This window comes from Echiichthys vipera (assembly GCF_963691815.1).
Source record: "Echiichthys vipera genome assembly, chromosome: 17".
NCBI lineage: Eukaryota > Metazoa > Chordata > Actinopteri > Perciformes > Trachinidae > Echiichthys > Echiichthys vipera.
This window is the reverse complement of record NC_139842.1, coordinates 10,496,113-10,515,247: the sequence shown is the minus strand read 5'-3', so window position 1 is coordinate 10,515,247 and position 19,135 is coordinate 10,496,113. Positions and strand designations below refer to the sequence as shown.

The 19,135-nt window shown below is 40.2% G+C and overlaps 3 protein-coding genes across 3 annotated transcripts in view; 2 read left to right on the top strand and 1 right to left on the bottom strand.

Annotated features, from left to right (window-relative positions):
• The window catches only part of fbxw9 (F-box and WD repeat domain containing 9), a 5,213-nt gene extending 641 nt beyond the window's left edge, over window positions 1-4,572 (top strand). The window contains exons 3-8 of the mRNA XM_083931676.1: window positions 1,269-1,416; window positions 1,933-2,929; window positions 3,076-3,224; window positions 3,342-3,545; window positions 3,636-3,701; window positions 4,002-4,572. Of these exons, the coding sequence (XP_083787802.1) occupies window positions 1,269-1,416; window positions 1,933-2,929; window positions 3,076-3,224; window positions 3,342-3,545; window positions 3,636-3,701; window positions 4,002-4,076 (1,639 nt within the window). The 3' untranslated portion in view covers window positions 4,077-4,572. The remainder of the gene's footprint in view (window positions 1-1,268; window positions 1,417-1,932; window positions 2,930-3,075; window positions 3,225-3,341; window positions 3,546-3,635; window positions 3,702-4,001) is intronic.
• A 1,631-nt stretch (window positions 4,573-6,203) lies between these two features.
• On the bottom strand, window positions 6,204-6,643 carry LOC310960381 (guanine nucleotide-binding protein G(I)/G(S)/G(O) subunit gamma-7-like; the record flags this gene model as incomplete). Its single annotated transcript, XM_083932071.1, has 2 exons — window positions 6,204-6,329; window positions 6,551-6,643. 2 exons carry the CDS (start codon window positions 6,641-6,643, stop codon window positions 6,204-6,206), a joined length of 219 nt encoding a protein of 72 aa, XP_083788197.1.
• Window positions 6,644-7,702: 1,059 nt separating this feature from the next.
• On the top strand, window positions 7,703-13,155 carry dhps (deoxyhypusine synthase). The gene is made up of 10 exons (XM_083931650.1): window positions 7,703-7,842; window positions 8,749-8,948; window positions 9,499-9,663; window positions 9,788-9,909; window positions 10,154-10,250; window positions 10,439-10,525; window positions 11,151-11,256; window positions 11,348-11,451; window positions 12,319-12,444; window positions 13,050-13,155. Exons 2-10 carry the CDS (start codon window positions 8,754-8,756, stop codon window positions 13,143-13,145), a joined length of 1,098 nt encoding a protein of 365 aa, XP_083787776.1. The 5' UTR covers window positions 7,703-7,842; window positions 8,749-8,753; the 3' UTR covers window positions 13,146-13,155.
• Window positions 13,156-19,135: the final 5,980 nt, after the last annotated feature.

Below are 19,135 nucleotides of genomic sequence, written 5' to 3'. Positions count from 1 at the left end.
CATTTCAGATATCCACAATGGCATTCTTACTAGAACAAATGATGTCACTTTTGCCATTCATGTGTTTTGGGCTTTCAATTCTAGATATCCACAATTACATTTTAGATATGTAGAATGAGCATTCTGGATATCTGTAATGTAATTCTTACTAAGAAAAACTCCCATTTTATATATCTACAATACAATTGTTTCATCATCATCATCTTCGACCGCTTGTCCCTGACGGGGCCGCAGGGGGCTGGAGCCGATCCCAGCTGACATTGGGCGTGAGGCGGGGTACACCCATAGACTGTATGAATAAAGGGACACCCTGGAAAGGACGCCAGCCTATTGCAGGGCACATAATGACAGACAGAGACAGACAAGCATTCACAACTACATTCACACCTACGGGGAATCTAGAGTCATCAATTAACCAATGCATGTCTTTGGACTGTGGGAGTAAGCCGGAGAACCCGGCGAAAACCCACGCAGACACAGGGAGAACATGCAAACTCCACACAGAAGGGGCCCAGCCCGGATTCAAACCAGGAACCCTCTTGCTGTGAGGCGACAGTGCCAACACACCACTGTGCCGCCCACAATTGTTACTAGACATACTTTTAATTTCTGGTATCTCAAATGAAAAACGATTCCACATATCAATAATGTAATTTTGCACTATCTAAAATCCATTCTGACTAGTAAAAACAGCATTATGGTTATGTACAACTGCTATTTTACTAGTAAAAATTCCACCACAGATATCCAGAATGTTTATACTAGATATCTAAAATGTAATTGTGGATATCTAGAATTGAAAGCCCAATACACATGAATAGCAAAAGTCACATTTGTATTAGGAAGAATGTCATTGTTGATATCTTAAATTATCATTCTGACTAGCAGGAAATCATTCTTCACTAGGAGAAATGGTATTATAGATATCTAACATGTAATTACAGGCAGGAGTGTGATTTGATTAAATGTTAATATTGCTTGCCATTTGTTCATCTTTTATCCGGACATAAGTAATTTCATATCTCAATAAAGATAGATATCACACTGTAGCATGTGTTCTGGTAATTCAGTAAATAAATGCTTGATATATGAAATAACCACAATGCTTGTTATTATAAATTTAGATGACATAATTGTTTATTAGATATCTTGATGCATCACAATACGATTCTATTGAAAGAAAATGAATTATCATATTGTTATTGTTATTATCGCCCAGCCCTTTTTTCTGAGATTAATATCAAATCTCATTGATGTATTCCTTCCAGTCTTCTGCCTGCTGGTCACCCATCCTCGGCAGATGTTAGCCCCTCACCTTCTGCTGAGGTCAGTGGCTTGTTGTCGTTACCATGGGAGATGGTGACAAACATTGCCTCACACCTTCCTGCTCAGTGTGTCATCACTGTGCTGCCAAAGGTTTTCTTTTCAATTTTTGTATTTTTGCTTGACAAACACAAAAAAAGAAAGACATTTTCTGGAAACAACATTTACTATTTAAAGGTGCCCTGTGGAGTTTATAAACATACTAAAGTTATATTTACACGAGTATTACTCATCATGCATTGTTTGTACTTGAGGTCTAAAAATGTGTTGAGTGCATTTACTTTATAACAAAACAAACATTTACAAAGTATTTTAAATCCTCCATTGTTTAACTTCATATTCATAAGAAAGCAGTCTTCTTTTTCACTGTCTTTGGCTCATTGCTATGTGTTTCTTGGTGTGTTACTACCACATGTAGATAAGTGAAGCAGTGTGTAACCATTGGCAGTGATATGCATCACGCATCATCATGTGCATACATGCATGTGTTCTTAGCATGCACTTGATTGTCCAAATCATTTCTTGAGGTCAGAAACTCCACAGGAAACCTTTTACAGCTTTAATGGTCTAGCAGATATTGGAAATGTTGCCTTTTCCTCCTCTTTTTAGGTCTGTCATGCATTGGGTAATGTGGGTAAGGACAACACTGCTTGGCAGCTCCGGGCACACAGACTAATAGGATCCCGAGCTGGCTTTCCAGTTGGGCCTAAGGAGGACTTTGACTGGCCCTCTGCTTGCCTGGAGATGGAGGAGCTGATAACCTGCTGGACAGGCCAAGCGCACATTGTGGCCAGACAGACCCAAGAGGCTAAGGAGGAAAGGGAACAAGTAAGGCAGCAGCAAGGGGCAGGGCAGGATGGGGAACCAGTTGCAGAAGGACAGGAAGATGGTAGAGATGATGAGGTAGAAGGGGTGGGAGTGGAAGCGCAAGAGGTTGCGTATGGTGTTGATGAAGGGATGGAGGTGGCAATGGAATGTGAGGATGATGAAATCCAGCCTGTCATAGGTGGGAACCAACTGGCAAGATTAAGAGAAGAGTTGGAAGAGAGACTGGAGGATGATGCAGCAGCACTTATGGAAGAAGAAAGGAACCACAGGATGGTGTTTGACGGTCACCAAGAGGACTTGGCAGACCCCAGGAATCTGGGTCATGGAAGACAGGTAGAGATAGAGCAACGTCAACTTCCCAGAAGTCCTAGCCCACTGCCAGCGCTGGAGAGCTTTGCACTACCTTCAGGCCACATTGCCCACGTCAACTCGGTCCTCCTTGTGGGTGGAGAGGGTGCAGTTTGTGCCACAGGCTCCAGAGACTGGAACGTTAAACTGTGGGATCTACAGGCAGGCTCTGGCGGCACGCTGCTCCATACATTGGGAGGGCAGGGTGACTTCAGCACTCATCGGGGCTGGGTGTGGTGTCTGGCATCTCAGGGACCTCTGCTGGCCTCGGGGGGCTTCGACAGCACAGTGAGGCTGTGGGACCTACAGGCAGGTGGAGCAGAGAGGGGCCTGATCAGGACTGGGGCTGCTGTCCTCTGCTTGTCCTGTCAGACGGATGTAATGCTGGCTGGTACATTTGACAAGAGGGTCAGCATGTATGACACCAGAGGTGAGGGGGTTTAGCACACAGCTTTAAAAAAAAATGTGATGATAGAGCAGTGGCACATGACATACCTCTTAATCTTGTACGTTTCCATTTATTTTCGGTAGCACGTAGCGATCAAGGTATTATTTAGTTTCTAATTTCGTCTACAGCTCCTGAACCCCTGGTGAAAAGCCTCCGTCTCCATCGAAACGCTGTAATGTGCCTAGCTGCAGATGACAAGTACATCATCTCTGGGAGTAAAGACTGCACTGTGGCCGTCTATGACCGTAGGGCAGGCAGGGGCTTGAAGAAACTTCGGGTAGACACTAACACACACACAAACACACGTTTGATTTCTTAAGTGTTGTGTGTGTGCGTATAAGCTCAGATGCACATGTATATCAAGACTAACTCTAACCAACCCCTCCATTTCTAGCTGAGCTCTTACCTGGTGTCCATGAGCTACAGCGGCTGTGAAATATGGGCAGGAGACAACAGCGGCATGCTCCACTCCTTTTCCATGCAGGCAGGGACCTTAAAAACCCTGTCCCAGTTCAATGTGGGACACACAGCTCTGATCACTGGCATCCACATTTCCCCTGGAAGCCTCTACACCTGTTCAACTGATCGTACTGTCAAGGTAGGATGAGGGAAATTCCTTGTTACATTGCCTGGCCACTAACTCTGCTACTAAACAGTCTTAAGTTGTAATTTCTCATCTGTATTTCAGATACATATCCCTTGTGCTCCTCCAAGGACATTATACACACAGCGTCATCAAGCTGGAGTCAACGGGGTTAGTGTTTTTACTACAATATATAGATCATTAAAATGTCAAATAGTTTACCTTTTTGAAGATGACATTGTAATGTTTATAACATGACAATTTGATCTATTAGAGAAGGTTATAAAATGTCTCCTCCAACAAAGAAATAATGAGCAGAAATTGGAGAGATGAAAAAGAAAAGTGAACTGAAACAGAGTCATGATCAAAATGATCAGTAATGAATCCAGGCTCATTCTCTTTTCTATTCTTGTTTTTTTTCCTGTGTTTTCACTCTCAACCATACCCCGCCTGTCCGTCTTCAACCTTCAGCTGAGCGTGGAGGCTGGAGTCCTTGCTGTAGCCTCAGGGGATGGGTGCGTGGATATTTGGAGGCCCAGAAAATGAAAGTGGAAGAACTGAAAGACCTGAAAGACTTGAAAGCTGGTGGTGACAAGATCTGAAGCCTGTCAAAACCGGGATAGTCTTTTATTTACAACACCTTCATAACACTAAAAAAGAAATGGCCTTCTTGTTTTGCAGGCAGGCTTTAGTAATATAACACATGAACACAAGAAGGTAGAACTGGAAATAAAGACAGTTAATCACTTGGTTGGTGCAAACAAATCATTTTATTTTGATGCATTGTCAAACAAAATTTTGTGGAAATATTCACTCCCAGTTGTTTAACTTGTTGAGAGATTTCTCTACAAACCAAGAACTCAAATGTGAACACAGGAAATGTGTTTAATGGTAATATTTCTCTCATACATCTGTTTACCATTTCTTGCCAGTACTCAAAGCTTCCAAAGACACTGTGTTTGAAGAAGTTTGTCTCTCTTCTTTTCATTGTTCAAATAGCATGGAAACTAGTTTATAATATTAACATGCTCATACATTTGAATTGTACCAAAATCATTAGCTAATTGTCATGTACAGTAAAATACTATACTGTATTTGTAAAGCTATTTATTTTAAAAACACTCCTCAGTGCTAATAAATCCTTTTTTGTTGGTATGGCTGCCATATGTATATTTAATGACCTGGATGATCTCACTAAAATACATTAAACACACTGAAAAGACTATTTCCAAAGCAGATGCCATTAAATGGCCTGAACATCTAGTTATTTAGCAATTACTTGTCTGGCTGGTGGGCGGTGCTTGCTTTTGGCTCGACTTGGTCACTTGGTTTTTACTTCACAGCTTATGTGCTGTAATATGTTTCTGAAAGCATTTGAGGAGAAAAAGTCAATGCGGTAACAGAATATTGATTCATATTTGATCAGTGCTGTCTATTTTCACAGTTGGATCAGAATTCACAGATTATGTCTCAGGTACTCATTTTACCTACTGAACCTTTAAGTGAAAAAGAAATGGAAACTATTTACAAATGCAAAACCATTATCCATACATTAAACATTTCCTCCATATTTCAATTCATTTATTTATTTAAAGGACAATGCACATTGATCATCATTTCTGTAATTGTGCCAGTGTTAGCCAGCAGGCTAATTTTCCGCTGCAGTCCTTTGGCAAGATGTTAAAGAGAGAAGAAGAAGAGAATAAAAACATACTAAAAATACACACAATAAATGATAACAGTAGAGCATGTCATCAATGGACAGACTCCTTAAGACATGCATATAGCTGAACAATTCTTACCCACCACCATGGGTTAAACAGGACAGCTACAATAATACTATCATGCTGAACTCTTAAATGTGGTTACATTTTTGATTGCTTAAAAGACAATTTTTAAAATTGCAGTTGTATTGGTATTGTATTCCAAAGTTTAGAGGCCCTCACAGAGAAACACAGTTTACCAAAGGAACTGGACCTGAGAGGAACTACACAATCCCCTCTTAGGGCAGACCTTGTGGTTCTGCTTGAATTTTTCTGCTGCATGAAAGTGCAGTGTGGTGAAGGAGCCTTGCCATTTATAATGTTAAAAATTAGACAGCCGTCAGCATGTTTCTAAAGATTTATCCCAACTAATGTTTGTCCAGGATGTTGCAATGATGGTAAAGCTTAGGTCCAGAACATTGAGAGGTTGTTTATAAACTGATAGGATAGGCCTTAATGATGTGCTATTCACCTGGGTCCAGCTGCACACACAGTATGTTAGGTGGGAAATGATCATGGCACTCATACAGAGTTTTGATACATGTGTTGGCAAATAGTTCCTTGTATATCTAAAATTCGCTTAATTTTATTTGGTTGTTTGCATTACCTGTCTCACTTGATTTTTGAAGGATAAAGTAGTATCAAGGATAATGCCCTGATTTTTAAAATGTGTAACAGTTTAAATGACCTCCCCAAACACATAAACCTTAGATTCACAGTGAGATACAGTGTTGGTCTTGCTAAAGAACATACAGACAGTCTTCTTGACATTGAGATAAACAGTAGATGTGAGTCAACAAGCCATTGATTGACATGTTCCATTGTATCACTCAATTTGGCAGATGCTTTTGCTTTGGTTTTTGCAGTATATAGCAGTCTGTTACGTGTTGGTCATCTCTACTCAGGACTGTCAAAGCAGCACACAGCTCTTTTTATCTTTGAAAGGATTGGAGGATGCAGCGATACCGGTGAGCAGAGGGTCACTGCGCTTGTGGTCCTGACAGTACCGCACCAAGTCTGCTGCTGTCAGGGAGATCTGATGAGATAAAGATGGTCAGGGTGGCCCTTCACAAGATTTCAGACATTGCAATGCTGGAATAATGTGCAAAAAGATTTGACATTGGATGTTAATAAAGAGACATGTCCTTACACTGAATATATTCTGAACAATGGAAATCTTCAAACATCAAATCTTATGTGCTGCAGTTCAGGTATATAATAATGCATGCATGTAGTTATCAGCTGATTCATACACACCTTTATTCTCTCCATGCTCGCCTCCACCCGTAGTTGATCCACCAGTTTTTGTGCCTGAATGACGCTGTTGCTGCTGCACATCTTTCCTGTCATTACCTTCAATAAAAATCTGGGTTTATCCTTCTTCACACCAAAAGGAGGAGCAGGAAAATTAGCTGGAGTAGTGTTTTACTCAAATCCAAAGATTGAGCAGACAGATTGTGCAGGAGTCTGGTCAGAGAAGCTCCTGACTTTCTTTCCTGTAGCCCCTTTTTATTCACTGCGGGTCAGTTCAAAGGCTCTGTGATTTAAAGGTCATACAGCACAGTGGTGGAAATGTCACAAACATCACACATCACTTCACAGCCACCACTGATCAAACGATTATTGGCTAATATGCTTCAGTTTTTTGCCTTTAAGCTGCAGTGTGTCTTTTTACAAAAAGTTTAGCGGTTTTAACACAAAATGTTTATGCAATAACAGTCAGGTGGAACATTTGAAGTCTTTATTAATTAATTTGATTGAAAGTGTTTCCATTGTTATGAAATATTTACTACTGGACATATTGGTATATACAGTATGTACAAGCTGCAGTTTCTAGTAAATCCGATTTTTCCTTCACAACACAATAATTAATAATATGTAAAATGTTATGCACTGCTAAAGTTAATAGAGCCAGTTATATATGAAATAACTGAAACCACCTTTGTCCAGCTAAAGTGACCTACAAGGTGTACTTTGAGCAAGTACATGTACAATAATGTAAAGCTGTGACAGAAACCATTCCTCACAATGAGTCATTTTATACTCGATAAATATGATAAGTAGGCTACAATTCACTACATCTAAATATTACTACTACTACTACCAATAATAATATATATCTATGTAAATTTCAAAAGCACACTTTTAATGAGTAAATCAATTGTTGTATTCACACATTGATACAAAGAATGAACAAAAGAGTCCTTCCATCCCTCATTAACACATGCACATTTTAATGTTTAATAATTATCTGAATAAGGTAATCAAATATGTTTAAAACAAGTATAATCATATAATGATAATAATACTGTATTTACTGTTGTTTCGACAATATACAGTCTATGTATAGGGTTGATTTGCACAGAAATGCAGTTGGGTAATGTTTGTCCCTTCGCACTTCCCGTAGTGGGAGGGAGCTTGCTTGCTTGCCGCAGGCGACCCATGTGTTGTTTACAGTGCGATGCACAGCTTTAATAACCGTCGCTCTTGTGTCCGGTGACAGCAGATTCCCACATATTTATCTTCATCTGACGTCTCTTCAAGAAAAGGTTTGTTTTCATCTCCATTTTCAAATGTTTGATAATGATTAAAGTCAGTCGATAGGACAAAACCGGCTCACAGTTAGCCTGTCTGCTAACTAACGTCATACCACACTGACTGCATATATGATATATGAGATACGTGTGTAAAATATGTGTAACATTTTAAACGAAAACGATAAGACAGAAAATTACAACTTGCGGTTTGTGAATAACTTCTTAAACTGCTGTCTAACGTATGCAGACACGACTGTAGTAAATACATGTTTGTTTAAAGAAAGCTATCCCCAGGTCTGCACAGAAACAATACATTTCAGACTGGTTAAACTCGATATTCATGGGCCTGTTACGGTTGTGTTTCATTGTATATTTGCATTATATATTTTCACTTACAGGCCCCTTTAAAAAACAAACAAAAGTAAAGTAAAGTTAAACCAGTCTCATGAACACACCACTGACAGCTTCTCACCTCAAGGCCTTCTGGAGAACCTGTACTTCAGGATGTTGTAGGGAAAGTTTCATTAATGTTGAGTTCATAAAAGAGGGTCTTTAGTCTCCATTTTAAGCTGTAGCACGTCAGTTAAGTTGTAAAGTTCAAGAATAACCTATTTCCATTGTGGTCCTCATTTTTATTTATACACACACACATCAACACACTGTATATACATGCATAGGCTAATTATATACATACTTACCTACACACATGTCACGTCCATAAAAATATATACGTATACACCCAGCAGCGGCCTCACCAGGCTCACCCTATAACTACTGACTTGATTGTATCTCTGCTGGAAGTCTATACCACTTACCAGACTGAATAGATAGAATTCAATGTTACTTGATCGGGGCTCTACTGTAGGCATCTCCTCGATGATAACCACACCACTAACATGTTCCTTTTTGTTTTTGCAGAAAAGATGGCAGACCATGCCCCTTCTGTTGCCATGGATGCCGTCCTGAAGCCCAGTTGCGAACTCCCAAAGGACTTGCAAAAGATCAGAGGCTACGACTTCAACCAGGGGGTTGATCTCCACGCGGTGCTGAAGTCCTACATCACTACGGGTTTCCAGGCCAGCAGCTTGGGCATGGCCATCCAGGAGATCAACCTCATGGTGAGAGGAATTGCTGTAAAGCCAAAGTTATCTTACCAAAAAAAACCTAAACATTTTCTCATTTACCTTTGTTAGTAGTGCAGAGGGTTTTGTTTTTATTTACCGAGGTTTGAGATATTTGTCTCCGGTACAATGGAGGTGAACAGGATTTCATTGGTGGGGCTCACAGTGCTAAATATTTACAAAAAAGAGAGATACGGGTATGACTTGCAGTAAAGGTCCTATATATGTGGTTTAAACCTAAAGTATTCAAATACCGGGGCATCAATATCAAAACCATTTATTAATTCATAAAGTTGTATGGAAACCGTCAGTTCCTTCTGTGGATTATCCAGACCTGCAGGGTTACTGTTTCTTGAAAAAGAGAGATTCAGATATCAGGGTGGAGACAGAAATCTCAGAGACGGAAATCTTAAAGCCGGGACACATCAAACTATCTGCATTGCAAAATACCAGTAAAAATAAACATTTATTTTGGTGAACTGACCCTTTTTAAATGATACAGATTATCATTTGTAATGTTGACCCTTGAATGACTCCGCACCCATAGATCGAGAAGCGCCTAGAGCCGGTGGAGGAGGGTGAAGGACAAGAGTCTAAAGATTCTGATGAATACCGCAGCAGGTCGGGCTGCACCATCTTCCTGGGTTACACCTCCAACCTCATCAGCTCTGGAATCAGAGAGAGCATCCGCTACCTGGCGGAGCACAAAATGGTACAAATTTATAAACATGTCATAATTATCCAGGTCATAGTTACAATCACAGGGGAACATCTCAAACTACCAAATTTGACAGGGAGACCAGTTTATCAGAATCTGCCTTGTCAATCTGTGTCAGGTGGATGTGATTGTGACCACAGCTGGGGGCATAGAGGAGGATTTCATCAAGTGTCTTGCCGACACATACTTGGGAGAGTTCAGCATGTCTGGCAAGGAGCTCCGCCTGAGGGGCATCAACAGGTTGGCAACTACTGATACAACACACGTCTCACACACACAACCTCAGAATGGTGCTGATGGGGGGAGGCGTAAAGGTGTCCCTGTCACCGTAGCGTCATCAATAGTAGATGCGTTGTATACTCACAGTGACGAAGGACATGATGCAGTGGTTTGGCAGGCAGGTGTTCTGGCTTATATATCAGATTTCCTAACTTACGTCTCTACGTTTATCCCTCCTTCCTCCTCCATTCTTTGTTGGATGCAGGGTAGGGAATCTGTTGGTTCCCAATGACAACTACTGTAAGTTCGAAGACTGGCTGATGCCCATCCTGGACCAGATGCTGCTGGAGCAGAACACAGAGGTTGGTTTCTCTTATTAGCATAATGTTCGTCTATTGCACCAAGCACAGTTGTACGAAATAGCAGTACTTGTTAGTCTGATGTCCTCACATAAAACACTTGATTTTCACAAGGTCGTGCAGTCAAGATGATCCAAAATCAGCTTTGATTGAGCCTACATTATGTAATATTTTACCTTTTTTTTTTTCAGGGCACCCGTTGGACGCCCTCCAAAATGATCCATCGACTTGGCAAGGAGATCAATAATACTGACTCTGTCTACTACTGGGCATACAAGGTAAGTCCTGGTTTATTTTGGTAATGGATTGCAACATAAAGGAACCGAAACGACAAGAAAAACTAAACCACAAAATCTAATTGCTTCTGACAATACAGATGAGTGTAAAGTCAATTTATGTGACCATATCAAGTCCTCAAAATGTTATCCACTTTATATGACTATGAATCAAAGGTTCCATATTATGCTCATTTGCAGGTTCATACCTATATTTTGGTTTCTGCCAGAACATGCTTAAATGCTTTGATGTTCAATAAACACATCGCAACAGTACAGAAGTCCTGACAGCTCGTTTAAAGGCACAGTTTCCAAATATGGGTTTAGTGCATTTCTCTGTGGATTGGGCGTATTTATAACACATCGACCTACGTTATAATCAATTAAGACATAAAGGAATTTCACTTTTTATAATATTGGACCTTTAATTATGGTTCCAATGTCTTTGTTGAGTGGTAGGTGATAGCAGTGGACTAGAAAACCAGTATGAAACTGATGATTGAACTTGATTTCATTCTGCTTTGTTACTCACTTCATCCTGCCTCCTTGACTCTGTCTAGTTTGTACCTACAGTGTATGTTTGTCTGTGCATCGGTCATTAAATGTGCTGTATTCTGTTCTGTTTCAGAATAACATTCCAGTGTTCAGTCCTGCTCTGACAGACGGTTCTTTGGGGGACATGCTCTACTTCCACTCTTTTAAGAACCCTGGCCTGGTGTTGGACCTGGTGGAAGGTAAAAGCAACATTTCTGCTACAGAACAGGATCACCAGCAGCAGCTGTCTCAGTGTTATCTGTTGGTCATATCTTGTGGACTTTGTTTCAGATATTCGCAGGATAAACAGCCAGGCGGTGTTCGCCAAACGGACAGGAATGATCATACTGGGAGGAGGGCTGGTCAAACACCACATATGCAATGCTAATCTTATGGTAACTAACTTCTAGTCCTCGTACGTGACTTTTGATCAGCTTTTATACACACTACGTTGAGACATTGGTGTTGGAATGAAACTGTGCAATTTTAGTATTTCCATTTCATGATCCCTAAAAGATCTATTCCACTAAAATTCAGAGAGAAATATTGTATTTTTTTACTGATTTTGCATCTTTTAGATGCATAAATAGATTATTACATGCAAATGAAATAAGATGCATTGTTATAGATTAAATTACCCAACAGTAGCTATATCAAGTAGTTTAAATCCTTGATGTTTCTCTTCTAAAATACTACTTACATGTTTTTTGAATTATGAGTATTTAGAAGTACTTATGAGTAGGAGTGCTTTTTAAAATCCAGGCACATCGGCAGTTACGTACTTAAAGTTGAAGCTGGAAACATTTTTTTGGATCATATTCACTGAAACCGACACACTGTTCTACTCTTATAGAACAGCATAAATCATCCGGGTTTAGAAAAAAAAAAACACGCCTCTACGTGAACCTAAAGCCTGTTGTTTGTTTTGCAAAAATCGACCGAGCAGGTATCATCCTGTTCACTTAGAGCAATTCACAGCTCGTGCCCACGCCAAAGATCCCCCCTCGTACATGTTAAAATATCGCAAGATGACGCATTTTACATCATCTGGTGGATTTCCGCACATCTCCGATGCTCAGTCCACACATTGACAGTCGTTTCTTTTATTACCTAGTCAACTGTCATAAAGAACAGCAACTGTCAAAATACATGAGGCACAACACAGCAAAGCAGGCTCCTCAAAAGCTAATTCATCAACAGCAGCATGTAAAACCAGTTCCTCTTCTGTCCCGTCACACTGTCTCTCCTCTGTCTACCTCCAGAGGAATGGAGCCGACCATGCTGTGTTTGTGAACACGGGCCAGGAGTTTGATGGATCTGACTCTGGGGCCAGACCTGATGAGGCCGTATCCTGGGGCAAGATCAGAGTGGATGCCAAACCTGTGAAGGTAAAAAAAACCAAGACTAGTCCCAACATTATGTTCCATTTATTACAATGAAATCCTCAGATACCCTTTTCTTAGAAGTTTTTTTGAGATTTCTTCTGCCTCACTTAGGTATTATATTCCTCAGATGCTTTTTTTACCTGAACTAATTACAAATGGTCTTTGGCTTACATCAAACATTTAGATTTAATGTTGATGATGATGTTTCAGATGAAACAATCGTGTTAATCTCATTAAACATGCAGCGTCTCTGAGGCAGCATTATTGCCATTGTGACAGATTTGAAAACTACTCCACAAAATAAGAGATTTGGTCCAAAAATTAGATTATATGTCCGTAGCTGTAAAAAAAAGCATTGCATAGCATAGCATTTGAGATTTGGTAACCAGGTGAGCAATAGCTCTCTGGACCCTAGAAGCAGGAAAGAAGAAGCCTCAAGGTGGCAGTGTCTGCACAGTGTTTGATCCAAGGGTGCAGTGTGAAATCCAAGCACCCAAACATAAATATGAAAAGCAGGGACTGGAATCAGTTTTGTGTAGGAAGTGCAGAACACACAACAAATATAACATTACAGAAAAGTGGTACACTGCTCCCTTCTTTGTTTCCAGGTGTATGCAGATGCCTCTTTACTCTTCCCTCTGATTGTGGCCGAGACCTTCGCTCTCCATGCCGACAAGCTGACTGCCGGCAAGAAAACAGAATAAATGCCCAAGCCCCCCCCCCCACACACACATTTAACTGCTCTGATAGAAACAACCAGTTTTGCTCCTCTGGTCCTTCCCTTGTTGGACTGAGTGCAGATATAAATATATACAAGTATGCTTGTAATTGAAACCCAGATTTAGTTAGTTATTTAGTTGGAGTGAGTGGAGAGGGGGTTTATAATAATTTTAAATTGTGTATGTGAAAATAGGGGTAGCAAAGAGATTCATCATGTTTTAGACGTGTGTGCGTGTGCGTGTTTGTGTATGCCTGCGCGTGCGTGTGCGTGTGTGCACTTTTATTTATTCCTATTTAGTTGTGGCATGACACCCTGTCCCAGCATATTACCTCATTGCTTCTCTGTTACAGGATAATAGTTGTGCCTGTCGAATTTCATAAATGAATAATTTCTCCCAACTACAAAGAATCTTTGTGTTGTAGGTCTGTGTGAGAAGGCCACAAGGGGGCCATCATGTGACACTTAATCTCACATGATCACGTTTATGATCTTTTTTGTTTTTTTATGAGGGGACATTAATAATGCATTACAGAGCAAACAACATTGCTGCTGATCCTAGGCGAACAGTTATGTTTAGAGCATAAAATACATTTTACAGCTCCATGGTTGCATTTGAAATGTGTGAACTGCAGAAAGTGTTATTGTAACAACGTGATAGATGCAATCAGTGGCCACTTTGTTAAGTAAAGGTTTTGGTGGGAAATCTGTAAATTCAATTATATGTTTATTATTGAGGTCATGGTTAAATTTACTGAACTGAACTACATTATACTGAGGGTTTTAGGGTGGAGAATATTAGAAACACCTCTAAATATAACGTAGTCCGGTACAACAACGCCTTGAACTTTGACCTCAATGCTCACACATATCATTTTACCACATTTTACACCTTTGAGACAATGCAAACTGAAAATATGGATGGCATTTTTAGCGCCCTTATATTTCGAGGGATAAGGATACTAGCCTAATAATGAGAACTTAGTTTTTCATTCAGGTCTATCTGGTTCTTTGTCAGTTGAATCAATTTGCACATTCGTTTGTGATGTTGACGGATTAGTCCAATGAAGAAGTTTCTTCGCTATAATCTCTAAAACAAATGCTTTTTCAAACGTAAGCAAATGCATGTGCAACATTCTCACGTGCAGCGGTTCTGAATGCATTTAAATGTCACTAATTAAACAAACATTTATTTACTGTTGCTATTCACTGAAACCGACACTTTACTCCGATTTCACAGCATAAATCAGCCGGGTTTAGAAAAAAAGCAAGCAAATGCATGTGCAACATTCTCTCGTGCAGCGGTTCTGAATGCATTTAAATGTCACTAATTAAACAAACATTTATTTACTGTTGCTATTCACTGAAACCGACACTTTACTCCGATTTCACAGCATAAATCAGCCGGGTTTAGAAAAAAAGCAAGCAAATGCATGTGCAACATTCTCTCGTGCAGCGGTTCTGAACGATTCGACGAACATTTATTTTTTCACCTTAAGCTGCTTGCTGTCTGTATTTTTTTATATCTTTAAAAGGGTTTGGTTTGTTTACTAATTTCTCAAAGACGAGCTCTGCAATGTCAACAAAAACAGAAAATTATAGGCGTCATAAAAGTAGACTTCATGCCAGAACACAGAAAGTTGACAATGAGCGTGTTTTATAAGCTCTAAATTCTACAACCTTTTATTTTGTAATTGAGACTAAAACATCTTTCTGTAAACTCTGATCCAGCTTCCAAACTTTTGAAATGTCTCTTCTTAATATAGAAAAGGCATAACTCTGCAGTCCCCATTGCACTTTGTCCAAGCGTGAAGATGAAAAAGTCAGTATCTCATTCACATGTACAGGCGGTGGCTGCTTGTGAGACTCTCCCCCCTAGTACTCACTGGGACTCTCAGCTTCTTCCCATACTGCTTTCTTCAGCAGAATGTAGCATAACGTAGTAACAGCGATAAAGCCATTTCCCATCACAATACATCAGGCTGCTATGGGAGTGGTTATTTCCTCTGGCTAATCACTGCTCTCATATCCTTCACACACAGTCGCCATTACGTTCACAACACAGTTATATTTTGCAGACATTGGAATGGAAATGGGGGTTGTTTTTGTGTCAGATGTGTACATAACATACTCACTTTTTTCCTACAGTTGTTTAATTTTTAATGGGAATGGTGAACTTTTCTTTTTAAAAAAAAAAAAAAAAAACAGGAGATGGAGAAGTGGAATTGGAACTGGGATAAGGTCAACTTTCCCAAAACCTCAGCCCCAATGTCACACACACACACACACACACACACACACACACACACACACACACACACACACACACACACACACACACACACACACACACACACACACACACACACACACACACACACACACACACACACACACACACACACACACACACACACACACACACACACACACACACACACACACACACACACACACAGTAGGGCGTTCCTGTCTTGGTACAAACTGCTTTTCCATTCAGGCTTTCTATCATTTCCTATTGGCGGTGGCACTGTGAATGTGTGTGTGTGTGTGTTTACCTAGGGCTTGACAGTTAAAAGATTTATTTTAAAAGGCCGTGGTATGGATACTAAGCCCTATAGAAACGTATGTTTGCTCTGTGCTTAATGGAAAGATTACAGAGATACTGAGAGGGCTGAAAAGAGCGAGGTTATGTGTGCGTGTGCGTGTGCGTGTGCGTGTGTGTGTGTGTGTGTGTGTGTCCGTATGCGTGCGTACGCTGTAGTCATGCTATGATAATATTGTGTGGCGTCTGCACAGAGCAGACAGTCTTTGCCCCTTCCTCCTCTTTGGAACAATCAGTACACTGTGTGATGTGCAGGGCCACAGCAGTCATAATGGCAATTATGTCTTTTATTTTTTTATGGAAATAACCGAAGAGAGAGATAGAAGGAGGAAAAGACAGAAGGAGAGTTGACCTGCTGCAGGGTGGGCTGGATGTATGAGGAGTGGAGGGAAAAGAAAGGAAATACACAGTGGATAAATGTGTACATTTACATATTAATATCATTTTATATCAGTGGCAAGGGCATGCTTTCCACTGGGGATAGGTGGGAACATGCCTCGCCTAAACACACTTTTCAAAATCCTGTTTTTTTTCCTGCTCACTTTTATTGTTTCAGGTTGATTTTTTTCTGTCTCGTTGACCAGTGTCCTCTTCATGTCTAGCCACCATATGCTGATAAAATTGCTGATATATTTGTCTGAGTCTTCAGTTATTACCTTAAAACGCAACAAGCGCTTTGCAGACTTCTTTGCTGTGGGTTTGTCTCTCAGGCTGCACACAGTCTTCTCTGCCTTACTGGTGAAGGGCTGGGCTGTAAATCGCTCCCTCTTTACTGTATAAAGTGCACTTTATTTAATGTCTGCTATTTTATTGGAGAGTCGGAATTTTGAATGTGTAAAATGTATCACCTTTATAGTGCCCTCAAAAATTCCACAAAGGAACGAAAAAAAAGTTGTGTGACAACCCAACAATGCAATGTTTCTGTATTTTATAGATGAGAAAATGATCATTGTGGGTCCCTACAGTGGTCAGTGATGACGCACAATGATGATGATTTAGAAAGCGTCCAAAATCTCAACTTACTACTCGTTAAACCATTGAGTGCCCATTAGTGAATGCATTAACATGGGGTGAATTCAGACACAGCCGAGGTTGTTGGCGCTCAACAGTAGGCTGAACCACAGCGCTCTTTGTAGTACAGACACGATTATTGACTTTTATCAGGCATTTAAAGGAAACAAAATGATTTTAAGTAGAAAGGAAACAGGGTTCCCTGTGCGCCTTCCAGCAGCATACGGCTGAATCAAGTTCCTTTCGGATCAAGGACAGCAAACTTAAGAGAGAAGAGAGGACTGGAGCACACTGATTCATTTTGAAATCGCTAACTTTCTTTGAAAAATATGTTGTTTTTTTCCATAGTTGCTGAAACTCACTATATCCTGGCAGCAATGTGAGACAGATAGTCTTTGAAAAAAATCATGTAGCTCCTTTTCCACCTGCTGCTCCCTGAATGCTGCTGATGGCGTCTGAGAGTTGTCTAAGACAAGCAGAGGTGAGAATTCTCTGATGCAGATTGTGTTATTGTATTGCTTATTTCTCACATAAAGTGTTTTCAGAAACATATTTTAGTTTACCCTTTAGCTGTTAAATGAGAAAGTTTGCGACCCAAGTCGAGCCAAAACCAAGCACCGCTCACCAACTGAACCGCCGGAAAAACGTTCTCATTTTACAGCTAAACTGGTACACTGAAACACTTAATGTGAGAAAAAGGCAGTAACAGAATCTTGATTTGTATTTGGTCAGTGCTGCCTAGTTTCAGTTTGCTGCAGACATAGTATCCAGCACGGCATGCGGCAATACATTTGAACTTTTTCTGCACTTCATTGTGCCTTGCCTCTGTTGCATTAGCTCCTTATCTCCACCTCTGTTTACCTGTTATGTTGCCATAGGAACTCTCGCCTCAGAAGCCCGTTGGCCAACCTGAAGAGGCAGCGGCAGGTGAGGGAGTGCATGTGCGTGGGTGTAACAAGGGAGGAAGAAAGACATTTGCAGAGTGAGGAGGGGCCAACTGAGACTGAAAGACAAACATTCAGATATAGAAGGAAAACGATAGAGCCATAAATGTTTAAGGGGAAGGTACAGACTTTGATAAATGGAAGAGAGAAGTAGAAGACAAGTGATACAGACTAGAGGGTATAGGTGACTTTTACCTTCATCTCACGCTGCTTTCAGGAACAGGAAGTCGCCAGTTGAACCGCCGTCTCCTCTTGTGACGCAGCTGGCTGAGGCTGATGACGGCCATGTGTCACTGTTGCTGTAGTAACCATCTGGCAGGGACAAACATCCGGATGGCTGCTCACTGCCTGTCACCATTTTTCTTCAAATCTGTTATAATTATCGCTTAACCAAAGTGCATTATCACCACGACGACCGCTATATAAAGAGGATGTACGGTGACAGGTTTCCCTTTGTGACGTAAAGATGGGCCTACTACTAAAAAAAAGCCCATCTATTAATTTGGTGAATACACATTTGGGGAATTTATTGTGTTTTATTTATGACATGAAATCATATAAAATACATCAGTTGAAGGTACTGATATTGGGTTTTTATCTCATATGTCTATAAATCATAAAGGCACATTCATAGCCTATGAACAAGGCACCAAAACCAGTTGTGAAATCACTTTTCTTGTGTATTTGTGTGAAGGCTATAAATAGTGAAACTATTTTTTACACTCTAGAACTGTTCTATAACTATATTTTGAGTGATTTTGACTATTATTTTTATATCTGCCTGTGTCACATCTAATTTATTTTAGGTTGCTGACAGCTTTATACTTTGTTAATTGACCAAATCAGAACTCAGACTTATAGCAGCAGAGCTTATAGCTAAAGGGGCACAGCAAAAATGAACCAAAATCAACCAGAGGGTAAGTAGGCCTACACTCCAAACACACTGTGTAAACAGGTGCATACTGTAGCCTCATAGTGCAGCTGAGAGATGACGCTAACGTCAGGGGAGGTAAAGGAACGTTAGCAGCCTTTTCTTATCCCTTAAAAGTTCTCTTTAAATTAAATGATTGATAAGGTTTTCAGTAGTTGCAAATGTGTGTTTTTCCTGACATTACTGGATACAGATGCCAATGAATGAGGTGAGCATGGTGACAACATTGACACCCTGCACACTTGCATAGCTCCGATGCATTCATTTCAACTTAATGTGAAAAATATATATGCACAATATCAAACATGAGGCAAACATTACAAAATATAAAAGCTTAAGAATTGTAAGGTTTGGAATCCGTTTTGCATTCTTCAATTGACATTTAAAGTTGAAATAAAGCCTTTTTTTTGTAGATGTGGATTTGTAAGTTCTCTTTGAAATTTGAATATAAGATGCTTGTTTTTTCTTTTTCATTTTTCTCAGTA